General features: G+C 44.3%; 2 protein-coding genes across 4 annotated transcripts; one reads left to right on the forward strand and one right to left on the reverse strand.

Moving 5' to 3' along the window:
• Positions 1-5,059: 5,059 nt before the first annotated feature.
• On the forward strand, positions 5,060-21,345 carry hmgcll1 (3-hydroxymethyl-3-methylglutaryl-CoA lyase-like 1). 3 transcript variants are annotated; one of them, XM_055502538.1, is made up of 9 exons: positions 5,060-5,349; positions 6,253-6,330; positions 6,814-6,891; positions 7,237-7,332; positions 14,017-14,165; positions 14,657-14,720; positions 14,870-15,058; positions 20,166-20,291; positions 20,556-21,345. In XM_055502538.1, exons 1-9 carry the CDS (start codon positions 5,254-5,256, stop codon positions 20,658-20,660), a joined length of 981 nt encoding a protein of 326 aa, XP_055358513.1. In that variant the 5' UTR covers positions 5,060-5,253; the 3' UTR covers positions 20,661-21,345. The 3 variants fall into 3 exon arrangements, with proteins under 3 accessions (XP_055358513.1, XP_028982723.1, XP_028982725.1); XM_029126890.3 differs by having other exon boundaries at positions 5,062-5,349; positions 6,784-6,891; XM_029126892.2 differs by having other exon boundaries at positions 5,279-5,349; positions 6,253-6,878.
• On the reverse strand, positions 21,339-24,725 carry gfral (GDNF family receptor alpha like). The gene is made up of 9 exons (XM_029126883.3): positions 24,652-24,725; positions 24,384-24,512; positions 23,846-24,001; positions 23,613-23,669; positions 23,221-23,533; positions 22,863-23,122; positions 22,702-22,782; positions 22,519-22,600; positions 21,339-22,423 (listed from the first exon to the last, which is right to left on the reverse strand). Exons 1-9 carry the CDS (start codon positions 24,686-24,688, stop codon positions 22,360-22,362), a joined length of 1,179 nt encoding a protein of 392 aa, XP_028982716.1. The 5' UTR covers positions 24,689-24,725; the 3' UTR covers positions 21,339-22,359.
• Between the last annotated feature and the right edge of the window lie 130 nt (positions 24,726-24,855).

Genomic DNA, 24,855 nt, shown 5'->3' on the forward strand with positions numbered 1-24,855 from the left:
GAGAGCACAGCGGGGGGTATCATTTAGTAGACGCGTCTCCAGATAACGGGGGCTGATACCGTCCATCACACGACGTATGTGATGTGTATGGAGCACCTTTGCTTGCGTGCATTACAGTATGTACACATATTTTGGATGTTTCCATCGGCTCAGAGCCCAGATTCACCCTGGGGAACAGAGTGAGGAGCATAAAAGTGCGTGTTGCGTTTGTTCCTGGTTCGGGAGAAGCAGGACTTCACCGAACGTGCAGAAGAAAACGCTGCTTCCAGAAAAGTTCTCCGGTTACGCAGGGACCTTCAATGGTCTTGGAAATGTAGGGATTAGGTTAAAGATTAATATTTATTTACACAACTGTGTTGACCTTCACTGAACACAGGATATGTACTGTTGCACTTCTTTGACCCCCGCCCTTCCACTTTTATAACATTTTTTTTCTCTGACATGGCAGAACATTGAGTGACTGTATTTCACTTAATTAAAAGCAGTGGCTGGCCTGCCCAGATGTTACGTGGGCTCCATCTAAAGGGAGTGTTGACATTCAGTGAATAGAAGAGGCCACCTGCTAACTTAACTCTTGGCTCGGGGGCTGATTTGCATTCCTGCGGCCTGTTGCCTGGCATGATGGCTCCGAGCACTTTACAATCACATCTACTGTTTAATATCGCAGATTTTTTCCCCAATTCTTCCCTTTTTATATTGCTGCTATGAATGGGCTTCTATTAAGCTTGTCCTAAACTACACGGCCGGTTCGATGGCGACCTCCTGACCACATGAAAGGGAAGCCTAACAACTGTCATACTCAGGGCAGATTAATAGAGTGGCCCCTTCTCCTCGGAGACCCCCGCGGTCAAACAGCCTGCAGTGAGTCAGAGGTGCCTTGACATTCATCAGATCATCACTTGCAGCGGCCACTTCTGGAATGAGCAGGAAAAGGTCACAGCCCGTGGCAGTTTACGTTTCATGAAGGGTTTCTTGTGAATTATTCATGCTTCATGCTGTCAGGTTTATAGTATATGTCAAAACACACTGTCGACCTTACATAAACACAATTATATAATGTCAGGATCTGATTCCAGGTGCTGATATTAACAAACATATTCTTAAACTCACTGCAGAAAACACACTGACAGGACTGCAAAGCAGAAGCAACAGGCTGATGCCCCACAACAAGCCGCATCCCTGAACCACCAGTTCACCAGTGTGTGCGATGAGACATCTTTTAACAATGTTATTATTTTTTGATGAAATCAATTAAGCCTGTCTATGAACTTGTCTGTTTTCCATCTCAGCAATAAATGAAGCCACCTCAGCAGAGAGAGGCCTCTGTCATCTGTGCTGAAAGTAATCCAGGATAATTAGCAACAGTTTCTAAGCATGTGAACACAAATACATTAATATTTTCCTCATTACTGTATATGTGGGTCAAATAAGGATACAGTAAACGCTCCATTCCTTATTTCTAGCACTCTAGTCTAACAGCGCAGTCATTGTTGCTTCAGGTGATAACATTTGTGTTTGAGATGAAACTCAAACGACTTTTACATAAACTGTACACAAAGGTAAAGCTAAACATTTCAGTCTGGGACCTTAACAGGCCACATACCGTGCGCAACTGCAGTAAACAAATTGTTGTTTTTCCAACAAATTACAGGACGACAGACATATCGCTAATTGTGTTTCAGTCAGACTGAGTCACTGCTGAGCATTAGGGCCCTTGTTTGTTCCCCTGCTTCGCCGGTTCGCCCTCTGGTAACCAGGCATCTTTTGTCTCTCTGTAACTCAAGAGTTTATTTTCCAAGTGTCACCTTGCAGTCCATCCACAAGGCAAGTGAAATAGTATCTAATAAAAATGTTGTGCAGTTTACCTAATTCATCTCGGCACACATGGTTCTCCTTATTTGCGTGCTGTGGGTGGGCTCCGGCTTCCATACAGCTCAATCAGCCTCTGTGGAAAATGGGACCATATGGGTCACATTTTTACATGTTGTTTGGTATGACAAGGTTGCGGCAGGAATGTGTCCTCGCAGAGGCCGGCGGAGGAACGCGCTTGTGTTTGCTTGCTGTTCGCATGCATATGCACATTAGCTCCCGGAGCCACAGAAGAGAGGTCTTTGGGGCTTTTGGCCTAAAAACATACTGTTTGTGAGCTCAGCTGCCACCTGCCATTACTGTTAAAGGTGGCACCTGTGCATATAGATATTTTAATACATTTATTCAGCTTAACCTCTGCCTGAAGCCAAATAAGTCTCTTTACTGTGTCAAACCAGTGGTTCAGATATAATATACAGATTCAGTCTATTTAGGATCATTATTACATCTAATCACTTGTTTAAACAAACAAATCTCTCAATGTTTTTTTTTTCTAGAACGCGAACAGAGATGTCAGCAGCGGCCAGTTACTGTACTGTAACCGAGTTCACGTGCACTCTGGCTGTGATATTCAATTTCTCCCACCATGGATAAGGATCCTCTGACTGCAGCCTCTGTGCTTTACGACGCGTCCGGAGTCGTTATCCAGCCGTGAAGGCCTCGAAGGAACACTATAAAAATCTGCACAATAAATATCTGGCTGCTTAGAAACATCTGCTGGAGCATAGATGCTACAACCGGCCCCTGGAAAAACAAGTGGCGACTGCAGCATCTGGAGGAATGACAGAATTATATTTTAGTCAGATCATAATTATCCAACTGGAGAGAATGAATATCACACTTTTTATTGATAAATAATGACGAAGGTCCCTCCCCACAGAAATACGCTGAGCCGCGTGTGCATTGTGTTTTATACTGAATGTCAACGCTCAGCAACCCTGAACGCGACCCACACAAAACACAGGCCGGTGGCTTTTGTGACAGAAAGCCACTGGATGCTGTGCAGCGTGATAACTGGGAGGATAATCTGTAACGCACATGCTGTCTCTGAGGGCAGCTGTGGAAAGTTGGCTCCGAGCAGCCGGCGCTCCTGAAGGAACTGTGAGGTACGCCGCTATTTTTGCAACTGCTTTACATTCAAATAGTGTCTTTAGCCATTACTTTCCCCCCGGTTCTGTGGCTCAAGGTCACATTAATGATGGGGCGGTGACAACGTTCCCTGTGAGTCAGCAGGATTACGTCTGCATCCATGTTTTATATGTGCCCTCATGTCGTAGGACCGCGAGCCTGTGATGAACTGTGAGCAGACTGTTCAGCACCAGGACTCTGTTGTTGTTAAATCCACAATGTCGAAATTGAAGACGGATGGAGGATAAAAATTGATTTAATCTGGTTCCTGTTTTCCTTCTCCCACTTTGTTTTCAGTCTGTATCTGCAAGCTTAAAACCGCTTTCATGCCACGCCGAGACCTGTGCTCCATGAGGCACTGTTTTCACATCTGTTTCGTCCTTAGAACAAAAAAAGGAAGAGTCCCTTTTCTCGTTCCAGTTCGGGGGGAAAACGCGCTGTTTGATTTTCTTATAATGTTTTGAGTCATTCATCATCTGTTTGGTCCGCGGACTGTGATGTGTAAAATATATTGTTCTCAGGAGACAGTTAGACAAACGAGCGCAGAGACGTTTCTTTTTCCCGTCACATCAAATCTGTTTACCTAATCTGCACAAACTTAAAACGTATTGTACCTTTGCACAGTTTCATCTATTTGGACATTTAGCAGCCTGTTACAGACTGAGATTCTGTTTTCTCTACTTTATTGTTCTGAAACCCCACTGTTCAATGGAGGTGGTTGAAGAAGTAATGACCAGTAGCATCATGAGTAATTCTGGTTGTTGTGTTGATTTGCTGTGTGTAATCAAACTATTTGTTACCACTTGCCAGGAAAATAAGCGATGTGCATCTTCAAACTAATCTAAACTAAATGATTCCAACTCTATGGGCATCAGTTGAGGACCATTACTAACATGTAACACACCAAACCCTCAGCGGAACGACCGAACTGTTTTATAGTCTTTTTTGCGTTAACTCAACATTTCGCTTCACTGACACAACTTTAAAGTCTCGACTCACGTGCAATACATTAATTCCAGCAAAAGCCCTGAAGCTCGGTTCTTCAAAGTGATTCTCTGTAGCTGGTATTTGTCAAGATAAAGTGCAGCTGCCATGTTACCTTGGAAGTATATATGTTAAAAGAGCGGTTAGTGTTTGCGATTGCTGTAATTACCACTCACTGAGACGCAGAGACAGAGTCCAATTATTTCCCTGAAAACAGAAATATTTCCCAGATTTCTCTCATCATAAGAAGTTGCTCAATCACCAAACACATTTAATTAGAAGGTTGTACCGTTGTGCACCTTCATGGCAAATTCTATGACGAATTACTTTTTTTCCTGTTTGATTAAAATGATTTACACTGATCTCAAATTTATTTCAATTGCCAAACGAATTATGCATCACTCAAAGAGAAATATCACAACTGAAATTTGTGAAAATGATTATGTCAAATTAAAGTTGCTCTTCAAAAATCAGCTACAGATGCTGCACCACTTCTGAAAAAAGAAGTGATTAGCTGCAATGCACCACAAGCTTTTTAACTTTTAGGGGGTGGCAAGTGATAGACATCAACCTTGCAGTCTGCTAAGGAAAAAGATTTTGAGGGCTGATATGAGTCACCACGTCCCTAGAGAGGGAAGTGGGGGTCTCTCATCACAGAGCAGTTAGCGTGGGGAGATGGTTGAATGGGAGGACTTCATTAAGCCGCTCTATTGTTAACATCTGGCTTCAGGAGAACGGCTCTCTCTCTGGTAAATGTTGCCCTGCCTTAACAAGGGCTTTTATTACGCCATGCAGTTGACATTGGCAGCAGTGGCTCGTCAGGTGATGAAAATCCCTCGGTTTATTTAGCTGGAGATCAATGAAAGCAACCTGTTTCCCTGATGCCTTCAGCTCTCAGACGAACACAGATGTGCAGATGCATCTATTCATTCTTGAAAAAAATATAACTTAAAGATTCCCTGACTCTATACAGTATTAAGCATTAAAGAAACAAACACTTCTCTATGTCACCACTCCCTCTTTCACTCTCCATCCCCCATCGCACTCTGTTTTGATTCCCTCCCCGCTAGGGATGTGGCTGCCATGGCAACAGCTGAATCATCCTCCGCCGGCTGCAGTCGTCCCCTAATCTCATCTTCCCGTGCAGCAACAACACTAGCGTCATTCAGGCTAGGTTAGCATAGTGTTCTACTGTATCTGACACCTCAGTTGTTAGCATCGGTGCTTCCGGGCCGGAACAGCGGTGCTGCAGGCTGAACGGCAGCCGCTCGGATGGGTAACGTCCCCACGACGGTGAAGCACTGCCTGAGCTATGACCAACTCCTGCGGGACTACCCATGGCTGAAACGCTGGCTGCTGGAGGAGAAGGTGGGCGCCGTGCTTCCCATGTCATGCTTCTAATCTGCTGCACATGCTCTGCCACATGACTCTGAGGACAGAGAGCCATACTGTAGCATTGATGCCGTGCAGCTTATATAATCAGCTGGATGCAGCTCTAGTTTGTCTGAGCGCTGCATTTAAAAAGGATCGCTGAATAGAAATAGCAAATTATTGTTTTCTGAATGGACAGCATGTACAGTAATGTGCAAAATACAACATTTGTCTGTCAGTGTACATGTTATGTAACTCCATCACGCTGCCCCTGACAATTAATATAGAATACAATAATACTAAACACTAATACTACTACTAAACACTATTTGTTTATTTACTGTAGGAGCACTACATTTTGAGACATCTGACTCCCATATTTAGCTTGTACAGTATCATAAGTACCTAAAGTATGAGAAAAAGAAGTACTGTGCTAGTGTTGTTTCCTACAGTCTCTAGTAAAGTAGTTAATTCTAATTAATGGACTGTTCTACTTTCATTTACTTTCGCACAAACAAACAACAACAAAATAATAAAAAAATAATAACAAAACAAAATAAACAAAACAAAACATTTAACAAAATAAATAATTTTAACTAATTGTAATTGGTTGTGCCCTGGTAATGTATTATAAAGATCTAAGATATAAAGATCCTCTCACTTTAGTCTCTGTTGAGGTTTTGCATGAGCTCAACATGATCCTGTCTAGAGTCAGACCAGAGCAAAATAACTACTGATTGTAGCATTAGCATTACCCAGCATTGCTATCTACTCTACGACACATCTCTTATCCCTGTTTCTGTTTTGGTTTTCATATTCTGGCAGGATAACAGAGTTGTTGGTCGGTGCCCTGTTAATTACTATCATTTCTTAAACGTCACATTTGATATTTTTTTGCAGACCATTACAGATCACGAGTATCCAAAATATGTTAAAATTGTGGAAGTTGGACCGAGAGACGGCCTTCAGAACGAAAAGGTGGGCTATTTATGTCTTCTTCCAGTAAGAAATCTGATCCACATTTATATTTGCCTTTGTTTTGTATTCTGAGCTATAATTAACCCTGGAAACCCCCATTTACAGGATCCTTCATACATAAAACCATCCATAACTTATGGGTACCATAATTGCCAGGAACAGATGTTTTACATTTCCCTTGAACTGGAATGGGAAAGATGACATGACTTCTGGCTTTCTTTATGCTGCTTAACATGTCGCAGCTTTGTCCAAACTGCATGCCTCTAGTTTATATATTTTGTGCATTTATTAGATCTGTTTGTTAATGAAAGTTAAAAAGTTATCCAGTCGTAGGAATTTCATCCCAGTGTGTCCACATATCAGAAACAAGCGGCCAGGTATCCGCTTGTCGTCTCCTGCATTTTGATTGGAATCAAGTCCAGAAAGATCTGTTTCAGTTTCATTGTTCCCCAGGAAATTGTTCCGACGGGGGTGAAAATCCAGCTGATAGACATGCTCTCAAGGACAGGCCTGCCTGTGATCGAGGCCACCAGCTTTGTTTCTTCAAAGTGGGTACCGCAGGTAATTACTGTTCCCAGCAAAAGCGTGCTGAGTGATTTATTAGGACCTGTTTCTAAATCCGATCCTCTGACATCCTTCCTGGACCCACAGATTCTTTAGAGGAGGACATTTGAAGTCATTCTTCTTATTTATGCAGTTTACTTCCTGAGGGAGTGCAAACAAGAACATGTTTGATTTAAGCATGTTTTGGCTAAATCCAAAAATGTGACATGGAGAAAAAAGACAGCACCTCTGTGTATTTTGTTGATTGAACGTCTGTAAAAACATTTTGTGTATGTTGATGCATTCCGAGGCGATTCTACGAGTTTATTTTTCTGCATCATGTGTTTTCTCCCCATCTTTTAGATGGCAGACCACACGGATGTGCTGAGAGGGCTTCACAGAGCACCTCGCGTTCAGTACCCTGTCTTGACACCTAACATGCAAGGCTTCCAGGATGCTGTGAGCACACAATCCATTACTATCATGTGTTTTTAGTCACAAACTATACCAAAACATTTTTTCAACATATACATATATATATATATATATATATATATATATATATATATATATATATATATATAAAACACTCTATTCTCACCCTCCGCGGGTGGTCTCATCCCCTTTCCAAGCTCGGGTCCTCTACCAGAGGCCAGGGAGCTTAAAGGTTCTGCGCAGTATCCTTGCTGTTCCTAGGACTGCACTTTTCTGGACTGAGATTTCGGATGTTTTTCCAGGGATCTGTTGTAGCCACTCCTCCAGTTTGGGGGTCACAGCCCCTAGTGCTCCGATCACCACAGGCACCACTGTGGCCTTCACCTTCCAAGCCTTCTCCAGTTCTTCTCTGAGCCCTTGGTATTTCTCTAGTTTCTCATGTTCCTTTTTCCTGATGTTGCCATCGCTTGGTATTGCCACATCCACCACTACGGCTTTCCTCTGCTCTTTGTCCACCACCACAATGTCTGGTTGGTTCGCCATTACCATTCTGTCAGTTTGGATCTGGAAGTCCCACAGGATCTTGGCTCGCTCGTTCTCTACCACCTTGGGAGGTGTTTCCCACTTTGACCTTGGGGTTTCCAGTCCATACTCCGCGCAGATGTTCCTGTATACTATGCCAGCCACTTGGTTATGGCGTTCCATGTATGCTTTGCCTGCCAGCATCTTACACCCTGCAGTTATGTGCTGGACCGTCTCTGGGGCCTCTTTGCACAGTCTACACCTTGGGTCTTGTCTGGTGTGGTAGATCTGGGCCTCTATGGCTCTGGTGCTCAGGGCCTGCTCCTGTGCAGCCAGGATGAGTGCCTCTGTGCTGTCCTTCAGCCCAGCCCTTTCAAGCCATTGGTAGGATTTGTTGAGATCAGCCTCTTCAGTTATGTTCCGGTGGTACATCCCGTGCAAGGGCTTGTCCTCCCATGATGGTCCCTCTTCCAGCATCTCATCCTCTGTTCTCCACTGCCTGAGACATTCACTCAGCACGTCATCTGTTGGGGCCTTATCCTTGATGTACTTATGGATCTTGGATGTTTCATCCTGGATAGTGGCTCTCACGCTCACTAGTCCTCGGCCTCCTTCCTTGCGGCTAGCGTACAGTCTCAGGGTGCTGGATTTGGGGTGGAACCCTCCATGCATGGTGAGGAGCTTTCGTGTCTTAACATCTGTGGTCTGTATCTCTTCCTTTGGCCACCTTATTATTCCCGCAGGGTATCTGATCACTGGCAGAGCGTAGCTGTTTATTGCCCGGGATTTGTTCTTGCCATTGAGCTGGCTTCTTAGGACTTGCCTTACTCGTTGGAGGTATTTGGCTGTTGCCGCATTCCTTGTTGCCTGTTCAAGGTTGCCGTTTGCCTGTGGTATTCCAAGGTACTTGTAATTGTCCTCAATGTCTGCTATTCTTCCTTCTGGGAGTGAGACCCCTTCTGTGTGGATTACCTTGCCTCTCTTTGTCACCATTCTCCCACATTTCTCAAGTCCGAATGACATCCCGATGTCCGAGCTGTAGATCCTGGTGGTGTGGATCAGCGAGTCGATGTCTCGCTCACTCTTGGCGTACAGCTTGATGTCATCCATGTAGAGGAGGTGACTTATGGTGGCCCCGTTCCGGAGTCGGTATCCATAGCCAGTCTTGTTTATTATTTGGCTGAGGGGGTTCAGACCTATGCAGAACAGCAGTGGGGACAGTGCATCTCCTTGGTATATGCCACGTTTGATGGATACTTGGGCAAGTGGCTTCCCTTTGGCTTCAAGGGTGGTTCTCCACAACCTCATCGAGTTTGCAATGAAGGCCCTTAGAGTTCTGTTGATGTTGTACAGCTCCAAGCATTCAGTGATCCATGTGTGTGGCATTGAGTCATAGGCTTTCTTGTAGTCGATCCAGGCTGTGCACAGGTTGGTGTGTCGCATTCTGCAGTCTTGGGCGACTGTTCTGTCTACCAGGAGTTGGTGTTTGGCTCCTCTGGTATCCTTACCAATGCCCTTCTGTGCTTCGCTCATGTATTGACTCATGTGCCCACTTATCTTAGCTGCGATGATGCCTGATATGAGCTTCCATGTTGTGGAGAGACAGGTTATTGGCCGGTAGTTGGATGGGACTGTACCCTTTGAGGGATCCTTCATTATCAGGATCATTCGCCCTTCGGTTAGCCATTCAGGGTGAGTCCCATCCCTTAGCAGCTGGTTCATTTGTGCTGCCAGGCGCTCATGGATTGCAGTGAGCTTCTTTAGCCAGTAGGCGTGGATCATGTCAGGGCCAGGTGCTGTCCAGTTTTTCATACCTGAGACTCTATGTTGGATGTCTGCCACTGTGATAGTCACTGGATTCTGTTCAGGGAGGTTGCTGTGGTCTTCCCTCAGATCCACCAGCCACTGTGCATCACTGTTGTGTGATGCCTCCCTTTCCCATATACCCTTCCAGTACTGTTCAGTTTCCAGCCTTGGTGGGTCTGCTCTGTTGTTATTACCCTGCCATTGAGAGTACACTTTCGCAGGTTGTGTTGCGAACAGCCGGTTTATTCGTCTGGCTTCGTTATCTCTGGTGTATCTCTTTAGGCGGCTGGCCAAGGCTTGTAGCCTTTGCTTGGCAGTTTTGAGTGCTTCAGGTATGGGCATCTGACTGTACCTCTTGTGCATCGGTCTTTTCATTGCACCTCTCTGGGCCTCTGTCATTTGGCTCACTTCCCTCCGAGCTGCCTTGATTTTTGCCTCCAACCTTCGTTTCCATGGTGGGTATTGTTTCTCATGGCTCCCATGGTTGCTCTTATAGCCAAGCACCTCTAGGATCACTGATGCTGAAGCGTATACCAGCTCATTGGTTTCTGTGATTGTTGTGGTAGGGATCGCTCTCAATGCTGCATTCACGTCTTCCATGAAGACGGTAGGGGGTCTTGCCCAAGGACCCACACTTGGGCAAGACCCTTCAAGCTACCGCCTACCTCATATCATGAGAGACAATGAACCACATGAGATACCGGCTCAGACGTCGCCCGGTCTAACAAGGTCTGCGTCAGGTGTTGGGGAACCAGAGCACCTTGGCGAGAAGTGGGCTACTGGAACAAGAAAGAAATGGCTGAGATGCGAGAACAAGGCTCTGTTGGAATGCTACTACTCAAGTAACCCTAGTCAGAGGGGTTACATGCAAAGAATGTGCGGTGAATGGGAACGGAGAAACCCACATTCAAGACTGACTGCGAAGCAACTAGTAGCTCAGTGTTCCAACATCCACAAACGGCAACTGCTATCACAACTTGAGATTGACGAGATACAACACAAATGCTACGGCAAGGGGGAGCCAGCACGCCAGGTCAGAGGGGAGGTTTCACCATCTCCCCACCGGGAATTGGGTACGAAGCCCCAATAAGCACAGATACGCTGAGCGAGGCAGCAACTGACCTGAAAGATAAGATCATGGCGAGATTGAACAGGCAACCCCGAACCCCACTACAACGGCTAAGTGAAGTACCATCAGAAAGTCTCATGGAAGATGTGAATGCAGCATTGAGAGCGATCCCTACCACAACAATCACAGAAACCAATGAGCTGATATACGCTTCAGCATCAGTGATCCTAGAGGTGCTTGGCTATAAGAGCAACCATGGGAGCCATGAGAAACAATACCCACCATGGAAACGAAGGTTGGAGGCAAAAATCAAGGCAGCTCGGAGGGAAGTGAGCCAAATGACAGAGGCCCAGAGAGGTGCAATGAAAAGACCAATGCCTAAGAGGTACAGCCAGATGACCATACCTGAAGCACTCGAAACTGCCAAGCAAAGGCTACAAGCCTTGGCCAGCCGCCTAAAGAGATACACCAGAGACAACGAAGCCAGACGAATAAACCGGCTGTTCGCAACACAACCTGCGAAAGTGTACTCTCAATGGCAGGGTAATAACAACAGAGCAGACCCACCAAGGCTCTCTCCACAACATGGAAGCTCATGTCAGGCATCATCGCAGCTAAGATAAGTGGGCACATGAGTCAATACATGAGCGAAGCAATGGCAGGGTAATAACAGCAGAGCAGACCCACCAAGGCTGGAAACTGAACAGTACTGGAAGGGTATATGGGAAAGGGAGGCATCACACAACAGTGATGCACAGTGGCTGGTGGATCTGAGGGAAGACCACAGCAACCTCCCTGAACAGAATCCAGTGACTATCACAGTGGCAGACATCCAACATAGAGTCTCAGGTATGAAAAACTGGACAGCACCTGGCCCTGACATGATCCACGCCTACTGGCTAAAGAAGCTCACTGCAATCCATGAGCGCCTGGCAGCACAAATGAACCAGCTGCTAAGGGATGGGACTCACCCTGAATGGCTAACCGAAGGGCGAACGATCCTGATAATGAAGGATCCCTCAAAGGGTGCAGTCCCATCCAACTACCGGCCAATAACCTGTCTCTCCACAACATGGAAGCTCATGTCGGGCATCATCGCAGCTAAGATAAGTGGGCACATGAGTCAATACATGAGCGAAGCACAGAAGGGCATTGGTAAGGATACCAGAGGAGCCAAACACCAACTCCTGGTAGACAGAACAGTCGCCCAAGACTGCAGAATGCGACACACCAACCTGTGCACAGCCTGGATCGACTACAAGAAAGCCTATGACTCAATGCCACACACATGGATCACTGAATGCTTGGAGCTGTACAACATCAAAAGAACTCTAAGGGCCTTCATTGCAAACTCGATGAGATTGTGGAGAACCACCCTTGAAGCCAATGGGAAGCCACTTGCCCAAGTATCCATCAAATGTGGCATATACCAAGGAGATGCACTGTCCCCACTGCTGTTCTGCATAGGTCTGAACCCCCTCAGCCAAATAATAAACAAGACTGGCTATGGATACCGACTCCGGAACGGGGCCACCATAAGTCACCTCCTCTACATGGATGACATCAAGCTGTACGCCAAGAGTGAGCAAAACATCGACTCGCGGATCCACACCACCAGGATCTACAGCTCGGACATCGGGATGTCATTCGGGCTCGAGAAATGTGGGAGGATGGTGACAAAGAGAGGCAAGGTAATCCACACAGAAGGGGTCTCACTCCCAGAAGGAACAATAGCCGACATTGAGGACAATTACAAGTACCTTGGAATACCACAGGCAAACGGCAACCTTGAACAGGCAACAAGGAATGCGGCAACAGCCAAATACCTCCAACGAGTAAGGCAAGTCCTAAGAAGCCAGCTCAATGGCAAGAACAAATCCCGGGCAATAAACAGCTACGCTCTGCCAGTGATCAGATACCCTGCGGGAATAATAAGGTGGCCAAAGGAAGAGATACAGACCACAGATGTTAAGACACGAAAGCTCCTCACCATGCATGGAGGGTTCCACCCCAAATCCAGCACCCTGAGACTGTACGCTAGCCGCAAGGAAGGAGGCCGTGGACTAGTGAGCGTGAGAGCCACTATCCAGGATGAAACATCCAAGATCCATAAGTACATCAAGGATAAGGCCCCGACAGATGACGTGCTGAGTGAATGTCTCAGGCAGTGGAGAACAGAGGATGAGATGCTGGAAGACGGACCATCATGGGAGGACAAGCCCTTGCATGGGATGTACCACCGGAACATAACTGAAGTGGCTGATCTCAACAAATCCTACCAATGGCTTGAAAGGGCTGGGCTGAAGGACAGCACAGAGGCACTCATCCTGGCTGCACAGGAGCAGGCCCTGAGCACCAGAGCCATAGAGGCCCAGATCTACCACACCAGACAAGACCCAAGGTGTAGACTGTGCAAAGAGGCCCCAGAGACGGTCCAGCACATAACTGCAGGGTGTAAGATGCTGGCAGGCAAAGCATACATGGAACGCCATAACCAAGTGGCTGGCATAGTATACAGGAACATCTGCGCGGAGTATGGACTGGAAACCCCAAGGTCAAAGTGGAAAACACCTCCCAAGGTGGTAGAGAACGAGCGAGCCAAGATCCTGTGGGACTTCCAGATCCAGACTGACAGAATGGTAATGGCGAACCAACCAGACATTGTGGTGGTGGATAAAGAGCAGAGGAAAGCCGTAGTGGTGGATGTGGCAATACCAAGCGATGGCAACATCAGGAAAAAGGAACATGAGAAACTAGAGAAATACCAAGGGCTCAGAGAAGAACTGGAGAAGGCTTGGAAGGTGAAGGCCACAGTGGTGCCTGTGGTGATCGGAGCACTGGGGGCAGTGACCCCCAAACTGGAGGAGTGGCTACGACAGATCCCTGGAAAAACATCCGAAATCTCAGTCCAGAAAAGTGCAGTCCTAGGAACAGCAAGGCAACTGCGCAGAACCCTCAAGCTCCCTGGCCTCTGGTAGAGGACCCGAGCTTGGAAAGGGGATGAGACCACCCGCGGAGGGTGAGAATAGTGTGTATATATATATATATATATATATGTATATATATATATATATATATATATATATATATATATATATATATATAATATGACACTTTTTCACCACATACTATGATGTGTTTTTACAAACATAGAGTACTATACTACTGTATGACATTTTTAAGTACGATGTATTTTTAGCTACTGTACATAATATTCTATGCCATCTTTTGTCCAGTTTAGGTTCATTTTTCATTTTCCTTGTAGACATGTTTGCATGATATTCTCACACAGATTTCTCTCCTGTTTTAAGGTTGCAGCTGGTGCTACTGAAGTGGCCGTGTTTGGATCAGCATCTGAAACCTTTAGTAAAAAAAACATTAACTGCTCTATTGATGAAAGCATGTTGAGGTTTGAGGAAGTCATTAACGCTGCAAAAGAGCAACACATTCCAGTTCGTGGGTCAGTATCCTGGATGTCGTCACTTTAACTGATGTATTTATGTAAAATGTATTTTAAACATGTTATTTATTATTCAACTAAGCTATTATCCCATTAACCTTTAATTCAAATTAAAATAAAACTGATGCAAGTAGAAGTAACACATTTTAGTGATGTAATCTTTACAGCAGCTCTAGAACAAGTTCCATACTGTATGTACACAATAAATTGAGAATGTAATTAAAATAAATCATATGTACTACATTAAGTTTTTGTCCTAAATAGGGAAGTAATGTTCTCTTTTGGCAAAACGATAAAGAGAAAACCAAAAACTGCTTTTTAGCTAATTACTGTTACGCTACAAAAGTCTTATGTGTACAGGAGCCAAACACATTTCTACAATAATGTTTCAACGGCATGTTTGAACTACACAATGCTGAACAAACCAGCTTCTCACAGGAGTGTAGTTTTCTTTGTAATTCATCACTAACATCAGGTCTCACCCCTTTTAGATATGTTTCTTGTGCCCTGGGGTGCCCTCACGAAGGACATGTTGAACCGTCTGAAGTTGCCAAGGTAAGAACAACCTTTTACGGTACGCTTATGTATCATGATTACTTTCATGATAATAAAGTAAATAAAGTAAACTTGACATAGGTTTACAGTATAAAGTTTTCACATGTACATTATTGGCATAGCATTCCAAATGAGTTTGATTTTTTCAGGTGGCAACCAGGTTATATGAAATGGGCTGCTATGAGATTTCCTTGGGGGACACTATCGGTGCTGGAACCCCTGGTTCAATGGTTAAGATGCTGCAGAGTGTCATGAAGGAGGTGCCCGTCAGCGCATTAGCAGTTCACTGCCATGACACATATGGACAAGCACTGCCCAACATCCTTACAGCACTCCAGGTAGGACTTCATGATGCATGACCAGCTACAGGACAGTCAAAGTTATCCATTTACTGTTATACCTTAAAAATTCTGCCCAAATTTAAATTTATATACATTTTGTTGTATGAAATATTTGTTTTCTCAAGGTACTGTGCTGTATCAGGCATCTTATGACTTTGTATAATGGAGGGGAAAGGAAAGTAATTGAAAACCTGGTGAACAGGAAGTAGTCAAACAAGCCTGTAAAGTGGATGTTTTCTGAAAAGGAAGATTTGTCCTCGCAGATGTTTTGGGGACACAACAACTGAGCGGACAACCAAAGGTCACGCCTGTCGTACAAGCATCTTTTAAAGAAAGAAAACAATGAAAGAAACAATCTTTGTGAGAAGCATCAGTACTTTATCATTCAGCGGTCTGTAGAGGGCTTAGAAAAACTGTGAAACAGTGAAAAACTAGCATTGTTAGAAGAGGGGAGAGGTTCGATGGATTCTCCTCTGCAGGACAGTGATGCATCAAGCTGCTGATCCTCACATCCCCTCATCTTAAGTTGTTGGACAGCTTTACTTGCTGCTTTCCCAGTGTTTCAGCCAGGATTCTTGGGGCATCTTTTTTTCTTCACATGCACATCTACATTTAGTGGAGAACCACAGGACAGTTATGAAAAGGGGCATCAATCAATTTAGCTTTTCATGATGACATAAAGAGGAGCAAGCAGATGTGATTCTGGGTCCAGGACATCATTCAATGCTAGCAACTCAAGTAACTGCCAGCTTTTTTAGTCATTTATCAGGCACTTGCAAGAGCACAGAACATGAAGATGACGTCTTTGTTTTCCACTGTGATCAGACACAGGAAATTCAAGTAGGATCAATGTTGACTTACTTACCTGGGTCGTTCATCAAAATGCTACTGTATCAGTGCTTGTAAGACGAAGTTTTATTCCATTTAAATTCTGCTGCAAGTACAGAGACGTGCAAAACAATGCAACACACCGAATGTTTATGAAACACACCATAACCTGTGTCTGCCCTGCAGCTTTAATGACAATGCGTCGGTTTGGGCCATTATGAATGCGTCCTCTGTTCTGCGCGATTGAGACGGCACAAAACAAATGTGTAGGTTACAATGGGATGCACTGAACACCAGGAACCGTCAGTCAACAAGAAAGAGGGGCATTAAGAAACATGATCTAAGCCTCTCCACAAAGCAAGATGATTCACAAACTGCCCCACTGGAAAAAAAATCCCAGAATGTTAATAAACAAAAGATATTTCCAAAGGGCCCTCCCATCGTGCATCCAAGACAAAAATCCTCACATGCCATTACTGTAGGACACAACGCTTCTACAGTACGCGTCTTACGCAAACACACGAGGTTGGGAAAGTGCAGTGCACCGTCTGGAATCCTGACATAAAGCAGAGGTAACGCAGATATGACTGTATCAGTTCACTCAAGCACAATGTCAGTACAGAGGAGACGCTCACTGGGGGCTGGGTGGGTCAACAGATGTGAAGGGGTCAGCACAAAGGCTCACCTATTCAGTGTCTTTTGGACAAAACAACTGAGGCTAGGTGGATTGAAGGGCCCTGGGGGGCTCCTAACTCATCTGTCGCTTGGCTGTTGAACTCCCCGACAATGCTGCGCTTAAAGGCCGGTGGAAAATGATCCTTTCATTTTCCCGCTGCCGGGCGCACGATGAGCCCTGCTGCAGCTGCACCAGCTCTAGACGCCACACTACAGTAGCTTTCATCTTCCAGAACGCTGAGAAAACATAATTGTTAATTGTGGATTTAATGGCAATAATAATGTTAATTTAGATCCTTCTTGGACAATATGACTCTGGAAATAACACAAACACAAAGCACATTAATGCCGAAACTAGCAAATACAATAACTAGCTAACACATAAACACACAATGTTGTGTTTTTATTTTAACATTCTATTTAATCATTCCCGCTTCCACATAATATTTATAATAATGTAGGCAGAAAATTGTGATTGCATTTTCAACAAATTTAGAACAGAGGGCAAAGAGTAGTTTAGAAATAAGAGAGTTTTAAAAATATAAAATAACAAAATATTATGGAATGGGGAAAAACATGTTTTGATGTACTTTGATATTTGTTCCTAAGACAAGTTTAACAACATGTTCTAATTTAGCACTGATTTTGGAGCGAGAAGTAAAGAAGCTCAGAGGGACCCTGAAATTCTTCCATGGATCACATTTAAAATGATTCATCACAGCTGCTTGTGGCCACAGAGAATAACATCAGTCGGGGAAATTTAGCGTACCATTTGCTCACCCATAAACACGATGGAAATGAAAGATTTTGTCATAGCTTTTCATTAATGTGTGCCAGAAGTCCACACCACCAGCTGGGACAGAAATGAATTCCCCCAGCGCTGCCAGCCCTGAGTCACCTCTTTTGTTCTTGATAAAGACATTCCTCAGTCTTTGTACCTTTTTTTTTTTTTAAGTCTGGAGGCTTTGTTACAAACCTACTTCTGGCAGGTCTCACAATGAAAATGTATGTACTTAGATTTCAGAGGCTTGGCAAGAAATATTATTTATTCTTATCCACAATTTTGGTGTGTAGTGCACGGCTGCAGCTGGGAAATACAGTAAAAGCTGTTTGTGCTTCTCATGGTGTCTCACCGCTCTGTCTGTGAGGTCCGTCCGGCCATGACAGGCTGTGGAACCGCAGCGCGTTTCACCAGTATGCGACATACCATGCAGTTATTATGATTATGGTCAAGACACATTATTGTTTGTTCTCATCATCACTCGCTGTTTAAAACAGACACACAGTCAAAGCAAATAATCAATAATGAGGATTTATCACTTAAGTAAACATTGTCAGAGGTCAATTATTTTATATCACAAAATAAAGACTTTTGTTTTATATCCTGTGTTATTACACATATTAATTTCTTTATATTAGGACAACACAAACATGTTAAAAGTGAATACATACCAGGTACATTGTAGACATCCTCAGAGAGCAGAGTCTTTAACTTAGCTGGAAAGGATGCATGAAATGTGCAGACACTATTCTGGTATTTTATTGTAAAATAAATAGAATAAATTATTGTTCCGCGTTCAGGAAGCCCAACAAAGAGGCTAACATGGACCTGAGTGACTTGTTTATGGAGCTTAGGATTTTTAGGCCTCAATAAATGGTAAGAAATCTGATTTATTTTTCCTTTGCCATATGTTTGTTTTGTCTCCACCAATACTGTATCTAGACTTCGCTTCACACTGGCCGTGTATTTATGCTTTCCTGGAATCAGGTGATATACGGTGTGTGTCAGCAGTAGATCTGTGACAGTTTTCTTTCAGCTCCCCAGTTTAGGTATTGGGTTAAGCTTCTCTGCTTCATATCCTTCACCAAATACATGCTCTCTCGCTCTCTCTCGCTGTCTGACGCAGTTACGAAACCAAAATGGGAGCAGGTCCATCTTCTGCCTCGTCCACTCTGAGTCTAGAATGTCAGCGGGCTCATCCAAAATCATGCGAGTTTGAAAATGCGCAGTGTCTTTACTTTGGAATGTATTGTTTTTACACAACCACAGCTCACTGAATATGGCTTTTTAATGCTTAGCGCACATCTGGTTTCTGGGCAGTGTGAAACTAACTGAGCCTTGGCAAGCGCGCGGTGCTGACCACTGGTTCCTGCGCGATTAGTGTCCAGAGGAGCGCGGCCCGCTGGTGAAGGGCCCGTTTTGTTCCCGACAGAAACAGTTCGCTGGAGACCCCCAGCCGAACACGGCGAGCAGCTGAGGGCGACAGAACTGGCACGCCACATCGCAACCCCGTGTTTATACTACAAAGAAATCTGCCCAGTACGATATCCTGCTCTGGCTTTAACCAAGGTCTGCAAATGCAGTGCACCGGAGTAGATGTCCTCCAACCCCCCCCCCCCCCTCCTCGTCCCACGCCAACACAAACAGAAATTATGGCTCAGGGAGCCCCTGGATAAGGGTGGTTCTTGTTTGGAGGAAAAGCAACTAATTAGTCGCATTGTTTTTGAAAAAGCCAATATACTGTACATAGATATTTTTAATTCAGCTCGCCTGGTTCGGCCTCGTGGGGGGAAAGTCCCATGGTGACCCAGTGGAGAGGATCAGAGTGTTAATTTTGTCTCGCTGTGGGATCCTCCGACATCTGGCTCCACCTTGGAAGCTGGAAAACATCCTTAATATTCTCCTGATGATCCCAGGGACATGTGGAGAACATCCCGTGACCCTCGTCCTTAACGACGCTGAGAACCTGAAGGTCTGTCTTCAGCGCCGTTGGTGTCGCACTTTGTCTTGGTAGCGCTGCACTTGTGTCATTTAAGATGAATTTAGAGAAACTCAAAAATAAGCTGTTAACTGCAGAGGTAAATTAACATTTCATAAGCAACATTTTAATCACTGGTGATCTATTCAAACACTTTTATGAGACCAGACATTTAAAAACAATCATTATAAAACATGAAAGTAGAAACAGAACATTTGCCCATAAAACATTAATTGACCAAACATGCAAAGCATAAAACATTATTTGACTTTTGCAGGTGGTTTGTCTTTGTGTGCAAAAAAAAATGGCAGAAAACAGTTTAACCAGGACCATCCGTGTAATAAATTTGGAGTTTTATGAGCACTTGTAGCAGCTTTAAGCTCGTGTCGTACCTGTAACGTTACAATCCCTGTATTGTTGGCACAATGTAAGCAGACACTATCCAAGCTGAGACGAAAATGTCTTCTCAGTGTGGCAAGAAAGTGAATCCCCGTGGTTAAGGCCGGAGCAGAGCTGTAAAAACACCAGCAAACCAGGAGAATCAGGAACACACGAGATCTCATACGAAGAAGGCCGTAATTATGTGGTGCTGGCGGTTTGCGCTGACAAAGAGGATGACTAAGCTGAGCTGCGGGACATTCTGTGCCCACTCGTCTTCATGACACGAGGCCCCCGAGTTCCCCCGAACAGCTGTAAAACACGACCGCAGCCCCGGCGGCGGGCGACGCAACAAGGAGCTTTGTTCCCGGCTTCTACCTGAGGAGGTGCTGAGGGCCGTGTGTGTGTGTGTGTGTGTGTGTGTGTGTGTGTGTGTGTGTGTGTGTGTGTGTGTGTGTGTGCAGATGGGGGTCAGCGTGGTGGACGCGGCGGTGGCCGGCCTGGGGGGGTGCCCGTACGCCCCGGGCTCGTCTGGCAACGTGTCGACGGAGGATGTGCTGTACATGCTCCACGGCATGGGCGTCGAAACGGTGAGTAGCTGCCGCGGCCCCTCAGAGCTCATTTACGTAAACAGATGGCTCTGCAAACATACGGTTGTGCAAATGTTTGCTTTACAATTTCGGCGGTTTCACACAACTTGCAGGAAGCCGCAGAGCAGCGAGCTGCAGCCCAGCAGCTATTTATTTAACAACCCCTACCTCTGCTGGTGACACGGACTCACTGCAGCCCACGTCTTTTAATCTCACGCGCATGACGACATTTTAACAGCAGCGATGGGGTTTTTCTCCTTTCAGGGTGTGAACCTAGCGCAGGTCATAGAGGCCGGCGACTTCATCTGCAGCGCTTTGTGTCGCAGGACAAACTCCAAGGTTGCCCAGGCACAGGGCAGGTCACTGTGATGTTGTCAAGGAATCCATGCCCACGTTCATATTCGTGTCTCTTCCCTTTAAAGTGCTTCCCTCGTTGGTGCTACTCCTCCAGACATGACGTGTGTTTGAGCCGCGTCGTTCCTTTGACATTCGGTTTCCTGTGATCCGGTTCTTTTACACGTTTCTCAATTCAGCTCAAAGCCCCTTCATCCTTCATGCCAGATAATGTATTATACCTTACAGTATATTGAGGCTCATCCAGAACATGTAATGTAAACGCCTCATGTTTTTAGCCCTTCACTGTATTGCTCAGTGGCCTTATAACAAAATATTGAACTAACGACTAGTCTCTCTTGGCTTCCACACTGCTTTTGAAATATGAATATATATATATTCTTATTAATAATCCTAATAATAATCTTAATAATATATTCTTATGCACTTTATTTTCCAAAGTATATTGTCAAATGTTAGAAACAGACATTAGATTAATAGTTAGACTTTGAATTCCTCTCTGGTGAGCTTTGCCCTCAGGTTGCCAAATATGCCAATAAAGTGCCCATTGATTCTTCTTGTCAACGATAGTAAATAATCTGCTAATAATAGAAATGATATTATTATATTCATCACTGACTATGACATACCTTTTTATGTTCTCGTATACTGGACAGTATCTGAATATGGTCTCAATAAAGAAAGAACATGAAATATTGCAGCAGATTTTGATTTTTATTTCTATGTGTAAAATCAGTTGCTGGTGTAAAATCAGTCCAATCAGAATCCTGATAAAAATGTGATAATTATGTTGCCACATCTTCAATTATCACAAATTCAAACAGCCATTGAAGAATGTTTTATTGAAACGTCCTCAGTGGCTTGGAGGAGTGTTTTGTCTGTGTTCATAGATCCACTTGTAGACAGTGGAAATTGGATGACAGCCATCCAGTAATCAATGCACCAAAGCTGAAGATAAACATTCAGATGAACAGTGTTGCTTTGAATCACATTGGGATGATTGAAGGAAATCAACATCCTCCTAAGATACTGAAACAAGTTATTGAAGGCAGCAGTCGTTCTTGAGCTGACTACTAGTGGCAACTGGTCACCTCCTGCTCATGTAGACAACCCCCAGAAGGGAAATGGTTTAGTCTACGGTGGTCACTGACATGATGTTTTATCTGATACTTCCTGTCTGATTCCTCTCAGGTTTTGTGTTTTGCTAATAGGCTTGTCACTATTAGTGTCATGAGACAGAACAGAACCTTTAAGACACATGTCACCCAAGTGCCTTAAGAGTGTTGACCTTCTGTCACATTTGATTCATTTGATAATTTAAATTACTATTCACTGGATTTACTGTATGTGGACATACAGAATCTTACATGTAGCATACATTTGATGCTTGGTTATATAGATTATTTGTTTATCGCCCTGCTCACCTTTGTTTCTGCCACAGAGAACACAAATAACTCAATTACAAACAGACAAATGATGACCTAAAGCAAAATTAGTTTAGTGTCTATGTGAAGATAGATAAAAAGATTTTCTTTTCTAAATATTAATAATTTACCTTTACAAAAGTGAATAAAACTAATCTGCAATTTCACTCCTTTCTTAAAAATTGATGCAAGGTCACTACAAAAAATAAACACTTTAAATATTAAAATGTGGCAACTATTAAGCATCTGCTAATTATTACTGGTACAATTATTCTAACTTAATAATGAGATCAGAGGACAAGGTTGCTTTTCTCCACAGGCTGAAACTTAGTTTGATCTGTTCTTCTGAACATCCTACAATAGAACATGAAAAATTCAAATATTTCATTAGGATAATATTTTTAGATTTTAGCATATTACTACTACTGTGTTAATGTTCATTTACTTACCATATTTTACTCATAACAGCCAGAGGCATTAATATGACAACACCAACCAGTAGAACAGTTACTAAGGCGTACATTAGGTAATCTGAAAGACAAAACAAAAAACAAATAAGCATTCAGTAAAATAAAAAACACCCTGATGCAGTATAATAAAATATATTAGAATTTGATTTTCAAATCATTTACCTGCTGGCCAGGATTTACTCGTCTCAGGTTTAATAAATTCTGGCGCTTTAGAAGAACCATTGCTGCCTTTCCAAGGCATCTCTAAAATACACACAGTGTTTTCACTGACAGTGACTGGGATTGTTTTAATGCCAGTCGTGTCAACTCAGCCCCAAACTCACTGAAGTGCGATCTGTTATGAAGCACGCTGTGGATCCTGTTGCACGTCAGGAGGTCGTCGCCGTACACTCCTTTGCATGAACAAGGCGAGTGGAGCGCTGTGCCCACGGTTGCCACGAAGGACTTCGTGCATTCAGCATCAGAGCCGAGGATGAGAGCCGGATCCATCAGAGTCAAGCATTCAGTCTTTTGCAGCTCGCTGTCGGAGCACTTTGCTTCCTCAGACTTCCAGCATTTGTCTTGGAAGGTTTTCAACAACCCTCTGGAAAGATCATAATTCAATACTGTTAATTCATATGTTTTATTACAGCTCCCTGACGTTTTCAAGCACCTGCGTCAGAGCTATGAATAGCAACGCACCTGCAGCCAGAGTCCCCTACGCACTGGTTAACCGCCTCCTGGCAGACCTGCCTCTTTTCCCCACACAGGCCTCTCTGGAGGGTAGCCCTCATCTCCTGACAGCTCTGGGCTGAATCCTCACACTCACACATCACCAGCATCTCAGCGACATTGTGCGGCATGCTGCCATAGAAGTGCCGAACCACTTCCTGACAGCGGTCGGTGCACGGGTGGGCCAGGCACGCCTGGAGAACAGGTGCCAGGTGCCTGTTGCAAACTGCATCACTGACACACACAGTAATCTGGTCCAAGCAGGATCCAGCTCCATCGTACACTAGGCGAAGAGTTTAATAGAAGAATCATGTTTTACTATAATACATGTCACACCATAATATAATAGTTACCATAGTTACCATAGTTAATTAAACTGCTTGACTGCCAGTCTGCTGCTCTCCTCTTCTGTTCAGATTCTGTGTGGACAATAGCTGAAATAATTAGCTTCCCTGTCTGTTAAAACCTGAAATCTTTTCCCAACACTCATTCTGTGACACAATGGCGCGCAATCATACGTCAGATTGCCTTTTGTAAACAAAAGTGTAATTTCATCTAAAAACAATTATCACACAGAATAGTGAGAATGCTGCACCTGCTTTTCTCTGGCATTGTGTAGCCAGGGCTTGTATAGAGCCACAAAGCTCCTCCTGCCAAGAGCACACGCACCCTCGCATTGAAGGAAAACTCTCCAGCACAGACTGGATGGTCATGTTACACGCGTATGAGCCCTTTATTTGGCAGCCTTCATCTGGAATAAAAAAAGAGAGAGGCAGAAAAACAGGAATGGTGCATGAGCGACGGAGGTTTTGTTTGTGCAACAGGTGCTTCTACCTCATTGGTGGCTGTTTGTGTGTCAACATATGCAGAAAATGGCATTTCACGTCAAGACAAACATGTATTTAAAAACAGGTGAAGTCTTAGTTGGTATATTCTATGTATTAATTTATAGCTCTGCTCCAGGGTATTGCCTCAGTTATTACATTCAAGCCAAGAAGTTCAATTCAATTAAATAGCTTCATATCCTGCCCTTCCTGAGGAAAATGTAATCATTTCTTTAATAATGGCTCTAGAAAACATCATGTTTCACTCCCTCGCAGCAGAAATGACGATTCAGAAAAAATCATCTTTACCGTCACACGTTTCCCCGTTAAATGCTTTTTCCTTCTCGCACAAATCCGACATGCAGACGTCCACAGCAGCCACGCAGTCGGGAGGTGCAGGTGAGACGCTGATGCTGGATATCTGAGGAAGAACAATTCCTGTAACGCAGGTTAATGAACAGGTTAATCGCATGAATATCATTACTACATCATATACAATTTTTTTCCTAAACCAAACAATAAACATTGGATTGAATTCAATTAGTAGATGTCAATTGAACGGGCAGCTCAGACTCACCGAGTATGACTGCAACCTGCACACGTATCAGATGCATGATGGCTGTTGTACAGCGATGAGTGAACCACTGATGCTCTCCGCCAGCTGATCTGACCCTCGAGCCGGCGTCAGTGTGTACTTACGGTACGCTGGGCTACACCACCCACAGTCAACAGGATGTAACACATTTACTAGAGGCCGCATCACAGCGTGACACATGCAGCT

This window comes from Betta splendens, chromosome 15, assembly GCF_900634795.4.
Source record: "Betta splendens chromosome 15, fBetSpl5.4, whole genome shotgun sequence".
NCBI classification, from domain to species: domain Eukaryota; kingdom Metazoa; phylum Chordata; class Actinopteri; order Anabantiformes; family Osphronemidae; genus Betta; species Betta splendens.